Raw genomic sequence first — 6,542 nt, forward strand, 5'->3', positions numbered from 1 at the left:
AAAAAAATAACAAATAAATTATCTAATGACAATTTTTAAATAAAGAATAATAAATTAATTAAATGAAATAGGACGAAATTGAAATCGGGCCCAAAAATAAAGGAAAGAGGGTGATTCAGGACTGAATTGGGACACGCTTCAGAAGGCAGGGACTGAATGGGCAATATTCCCGGCCCTAAAGCGCATTGTTTCATGTAGGGCCAAAGTGAAACAATCACAAAACCCATGGGGTTAAATTAGAAAATGCAAAACAAAGGGGGGAAGGGCCGAATTGAAAATGAATAACAAAGTGGAAAGACCTGCAGCAGAAATATCCCATTAAACCCAAAGCGCGCGGATCCTTCCCTGGGGTCGGGTCCACCGCGCGGGTCAGAGGCTCTTAAACGGCGCCGTTTTAAATTATTGAAACAGAGTCTAAACGACACCGTTTCAGAAATCAACATTAAATAAAAAAGATTAAAGCTAAGATACCCTAACAACCCCTGCGCCGCATCAGAAATCAATAACCCCCCCATCCGTTTGCGCCGTTTCAGACCTGAAACCTCCATCCAAACTCCGATTTGGGCGGAGTAGATGAGGGCTCCGTCGGCGCGCACTTGCAAAGGTAAGGATCTCCTTCCTCTCTTCTCCGATTAGGGAACACGAAAGTAAAAAGGGAAAGAGAAAAAAAAAAGAAATAACAGGCCAAACGAAAAGACCAAAAAATCACCTTTTTCTCCTTGATTTTTTTGTTCTCAATTCTTGTATATTGAATGCGTAAGTAGTAGTACAAAAAAACTTTTGGTTCTTATATTCTCCTATTTTCGACAAAGAACCCGAAAATAATTGGATAAAATTGAAAAAAAACAATTGGTTTGTTCTCTGCTGCCTTTGTTTGTTTGCGCGTAGGTACGATCGTACGGGGGTTGGACGTGGCATTGTACGAAGGCCAGCTGGAGGAGACGCACGCGCATGGAGGTGCAGCATGCGTGGAAGAGGCCCTGGGTTCTACGGCGGTGTCACTGGTTGCTGAAAGCTAGGGTTTCGATTTTGGAGAATGCTTTGGGCTAGGTTGGGCCAGGGTTAGCTGATTAGGTTTAGTGGGTTAGGTTCGTATTGGGCTTGGGTAGAAAATGATTAGGCTTAGTGGGTTGGGTAGCAAATGATTTTGTTTTGGTTTGGATTTGTAAAGAAACTGGACATTTATTATTATTTATAATTATATTTTATTTGGGTTTTAATTTTGAGCTCGGGCCGGGCAAAATTTGGGTGTTACAATGAAAGTATAAAAATTAGTTAAAAACAGCACACACCAGCTGCCAACAATAAATTAGTATTTATATTAATAAAGGTAAACAAAGGGAAGGAAATGTAAACACATACAGTAAAAAAAAAAACTGGAATGGTTTAGACTGGTATAGCCTAATTTAAGAGTTTTTCCTTCGCACATGTATATCATTTTGAGAATTCTGAACATAAAATTGCTTGTTTTAGAAGAGCAATGAATTGTCTTTAATTACGTCAATCCTCGCACGGAAACTATATAGGACGGAATTTGCTGAAAAAAGCATTTTCTCCCTAAGCTATGGCTTTTTGGACCCAATGGCCAACGGCATTGAATTCTTAACAGTCCATTCTCAAGTCGGCCACCACCTAAACTATTTAGATAGTGATCGCAAAGGACAAATGATCAACGACCAAAGCCAAAGGTGAATTAAATGTTCGAAACCCTCGTCGCCATAATTAAAGCCGAAAGTTGAAAGTTTGAACCGTTAGTTATGATTTGATATATAACACAATGATTAAAGCTTCAGATTGTGAGTAATTTTACCACACTCAATCATTTTAAAATCCTCCATTACTCTATAATTAATCCTAATCTTTAGAATTGAAATATCCCTCGAGAGTCGTAAACATGCACGCCTTTCACCATAGACTGATGGTATATATACAGAAGCTGCTTAATTTAGTGAATGAAACCACCATCAGTATAACTTTTAGATTTTTTTTTATTATATATAAGCCAAAGTAGTAGATTAACCAGGCAACTTCTTTCCATTGTATCCAGCTTGATAGGTTCCATCTAGCCATTGTAGTTTTGAAACTTAGAGAGTATAGCACTGTTAAACAATGGGTTTACTTGAGTGATTAACGTCATTCCTTTTTTTAATCTTATTCTGAATTGGTATCTCAACTTTTCGAAGCTGTATATTGTAGTTATATCCCTAAGATAAAGAACTTGCCCAAGTTTTCTGTTGTAATTTGTAAACAGTAAAAACTAACATAAATTGACTTGAAGAAATAACGGTGGATTTCTTTCTTAAACATTTAAACCAAATTTAAATAAAATTTTATTTGAATATCACTTCAACTTCAATCCCATTAATGCCAAGCTCCTGTGTGCTTATGTATAAAAAAAATTAGTGAAATTAAGTTCATGAATGAATAGCAATGCACCAAATCGCCGAAAGCTGTGAAAAATGCGATGCAATCCTTAATGATTCATGTAGGCAAATAGGCTCTATGTTCTAAGTGCTAGCCTCTGCTTGCTCAAATATATATATATTGAAGTGAAAACGTGGATAATACTATGTCATACATATATAGAGTTATTCATGTCAAGCGTCAAACCGGATAAGTACTAATTAAATGGTGCGACTCAAGATCATTGAATAGCTACGATTTCAGCTGCTGGTAAAATAATTAAAGGGGAGGTCAGTTCCTAGAAATATTTACGCTACCCGCGGACCTTGCTTTAGAAATTTTAGCTTTCATTTTTAATTGAGAATCCCCCTGTCAAGGACCTATACCCTATAATATATCAAACCATGTTTTGATTTCCATGGTTGAAGTCAATGAAATTTAAGCGGTAGCCAGGCTTTATTTTTACGTTGAACGCAAGTCTGGTATGTTGATGATGATTGATTCTCGAGGTTGAGCAGATCCAAAGTTCAACAATTCTCTTCTTTTAATGTCCAAGTCGCTGAAAATGGGATCCACTTGCTAAAAGACAAGGGTAAAAGGAATTAGCACACTTGATGATGTAATTGACCATGAGTCTCTCTACAATCATAATCGCAAAAGCATACAAGATCTGATATGCCCAAACATTGACTTAATACTCTACTCAAAATTGAAATTGATGAAAAAGAAAGAAATGAAGCTTTTGGAGCTTAAAGTCTCACCTTCATATTTCTATTCAACTGAATTATTTAGTTCATGTTACTATTTTAATGATGGATTCATGGATATAATTTTGTTAAGAGTTCGGTTAAATTGATGTCATTATCAATAAACTCCTATTTACATATAAAACTATCAAAAGCACATTCCATTTAAATCGTAGTTTACATTAATTTGAAAGTATTTATTTTTCTATTTTAATAAATTTAAATATATACATATGAGAATTATAAGCTTTGAAATCCAAAATTTTATGGTCTTTTAAGTTTTACCATTTAACCAAAACCAAAATTAATTTTTTATTAATTTTTATAAATTTGATATATATTTTTTCATCTAAATTGTAAGTATACCATAATTTGGTTACAGTTTAAAAAGAAGAAGATAAAATATACACTTTGCTACTTCAACTTGGTTTCATGGTTCAAATTGGTACTTAAGTTTTTTTATCTAATTAGGTGCTTGAACTTGACTTTAAGGTTCAATTTGGTACTTAAAGTTTATTTTGGTTCAATTAGGTATTTGAACTAGCAGGTTTCGTTGTTTAAATTGATACTTAAATTTAACTTTTTTGTCTAAATTATTACTTACAGGAAATGACTTATTTGAATTATGAAACGAAATTTAGGTACTCATTGAAAAAAAAAACCTTTGTATAAATTCAAATTAAGTAGTGTATATTTAACTTTTTCAAAAATAATTACTTAAACATGCCATATTGCCATATATTCCAAGTTTATTTTCCTTGTCATAGTGGAGTTTTGTTAATTTTGGTATATCAACGGTGCATCTTTTGTCTCACCAAAGAAGCAAAGAAAAGTGTGGGCCATTCCACTATAAAATCCACAAGATTTTGGATTTGGGGATGGCAAAGGAAAGGATACTTTGTGTCGGCTACAACCGACGAAAGGAAACCCTCAAGAAACCCCCATCCTCTCAACCCCCCCCGCCTTCATCTGCTGTTCTCCACTTATATTTCGCCACAAGGGTTTTCTAGATTCCATCCCCTCAATAAAAACAACACAGCTTTTCCGTAATTTAGAAACCACCGCAGGAAGAAGATCATTAGCACCCCAGCCTACCTGATCACATGGGCAATTGTGTGTTCAAAGGCTTCGGAGAAGTTGAAGATATGGTGAAAGTGGTAACATCCAGCGGTGGCATCATGGAACTATTCGCACCCATCACCGCCGAGTGCATAACCAACGAGTTCCCCGGCCATGCCATTTACCCCACACCTGACTTCCTCTCTCCGCCTCTCCTCCACAACGAAGAGCTCCATGCAGGCCACCTCTACTATCTCCTCCCTACCAACAACAGCTTCGCCAAACACCACGATCAAAACAACGTTGGAGACGTCGACATCAGGAACAGTAACAAGAACATTATATCTACATCTTCATCTATCAATACTCCATATCGCATGTCGTTCGATCAGCAGAGGGTGTTGAAGAGAACCGAGGCGGAGGTGCTGCCTAGGTATAATAGCAGTGGAGTATGGAAGGTGAAGCTGGTGATAAGTCCAGACCAGTTGGCTGAAATCCTGGCGCAGGAGTCTCGAACGGAGGCGTTGATAGAGAGCGTAAGGACGGTGGCTAAGTGTGGAAATGGGGTGTCGTCGGTGGCAAATTCTGATCAATTCAGTGTTTCTAGTAGTTGGAAAACTCCATGGTAAAACATGCTGATGGTGTATATATCTTCATTGTTAGCCGTAGTATTTGGTATTGTGATATATAATTGATATGTTCCTTTAGTAAGTATAATTGTTTTAGGTGTAGAGTTAGTTTTTATCCTGGACCTGGAAGGAAGTCAGAAATGTGTGCTAACTAGTGCCATTGATATAAGTATGTGTGATTACAAAATTTGTAATGATTTTCCAAATCTTTTCTCTAAGAGTGATGTTAATGTTTACTTTCAATAAAATTACATGATGTCATTATATGTATTCTAGTACTGCAAATAGAGTAGATGGTAGGCAAAGGCCAAAGCATCCTAAAAAGCTCCTTTTCTTAATCACCGGCCTAAAAGGTGATTAAATTGTCGTCTTTAGCTTTTCCATTGACATTTTTACTGACCACTGTGCTTACTTTATAATTTGTGAAAAGGGGCAAAATTACTTGTCATGCAACTTGCTAGCTAAATCAACTTGGTAATCCTATTGTTTTCTACTTTCGGTTACTCCTCTTCACTTTTTGGCTTAGAAATCAAATACACCCTTTCTAAGTTGTTATTGGACGTATCTACACATTCAAAACATTAATTTTGTTTGTTTTATTTAATATAAATTATGTTGCAATATTATTAAACATTTTGAAGCCTATACAATCTAATTTGTCATTGACGAGAATTATAATTTCATATAATCTTTTTTCCTCTTGTGATAAAGAATTTTATTTATTCAATTTAAATGTTCCTAATTTTGATCAGTTTTTGCTAGTTTTGTTTTGTTTTGTTTTTTTAAGATAATGCATAAGAAGTATGGAAAAAATATTTTAATTATTTTTAAAGAAGAAGTAAAATACTCATATGATCTTATTAATTTATTATTTTTATTTAAAAGGTGATTATTTTTGTTTTTAAATTTGAGTTAGTATTTTTTACTCTTAAGACTAATTCAAATAGAAGGTTTATGTAAAATTAGATTATAACACACTTATAATATGGGTGGCATGTAAAAAATTATATAAAACATCATTGAGGATTGAATAAAATGAAAAGGTTGAGAATTTGAGTAGCTTGATGTCCTAGGTTTAAGTCTCGTAATGTCTATATTTTGTGTTTAAATTGTTTTTTATTGGATTTTATATATATAAAATCATAAAAAGATTAAAAAATCGTATACTAATATTTATTAGTTGTTTTAAAATTGAGTTTTTAATTTTTTTGTTGAATTGACTCATGATATCAACTTGATTAGGAATTTTGGTATTAGTGATATAGATATCTAATATAGAATAGATTATGGTACACCTGCAATATGTGCAGAAATGATGTGTCACGAGACTAACTAAAAATTTGACTAAGGTAAGTGCACCTATCAATTAGTAGTATAGTTACAGTGAGCAAAGATATCGTTCTCATAATGACTACAAGTACTAGTAATTACTGTATTTCTATTATTTAACCGAATAATTCAATTGATTGATTAAAACTAAAATTAACTACTTATATTACTAATGAACACGACAAAAAACAATTCATGATAATAATCGATTAACAACCAAAAAGTGAAACAATACCTAGGAATAAATCCGCCTAGATTTCATCTGTCACTATCAGTCTAAATTACACAATTTCTTTACTTAACACATTGATTCGTAAAAATCCCTAAATTATGCTACTATCTCTTTCGAGCATAAGAACAATTGTCTCTAGGTTAA

General features: G+C 34.1%; 1 protein-coding gene across 1 annotated transcript; it reads left to right on the plus strand.

Moving 5' to 3' along the window:
* Positions 1-4,034: 4,034 nt before the first annotated feature.
* LOC105802843 (uncharacterized) lies at positions 4,035-5,101 on the plus strand. The gene has a single exon (XM_012634720.2). The coding sequence runs from the start codon at positions 4,253-4,255 to the stop codon at positions 4,835-4,837; it is 585 nt and encodes a 194-aa protein (XP_012490174.1). The 5' UTR covers positions 4,035-4,252; the 3' UTR covers positions 4,838-5,101.
* The last annotated feature ends 1,441 nt before the right edge of the window (positions 5,102-6,542 follow it).

The sequence above is a fragment of the Gossypium raimondii genome, chromosome 11 (assembly GCF_025698545.1).
Source record: "Gossypium raimondii isolate GPD5lz chromosome 11, ASM2569854v1, whole genome shotgun sequence".
Taxonomy (NCBI): Eukaryota; Viridiplantae; Streptophyta; class Magnoliopsida; order Malvales; family Malvaceae; genus Gossypium; species Gossypium raimondii.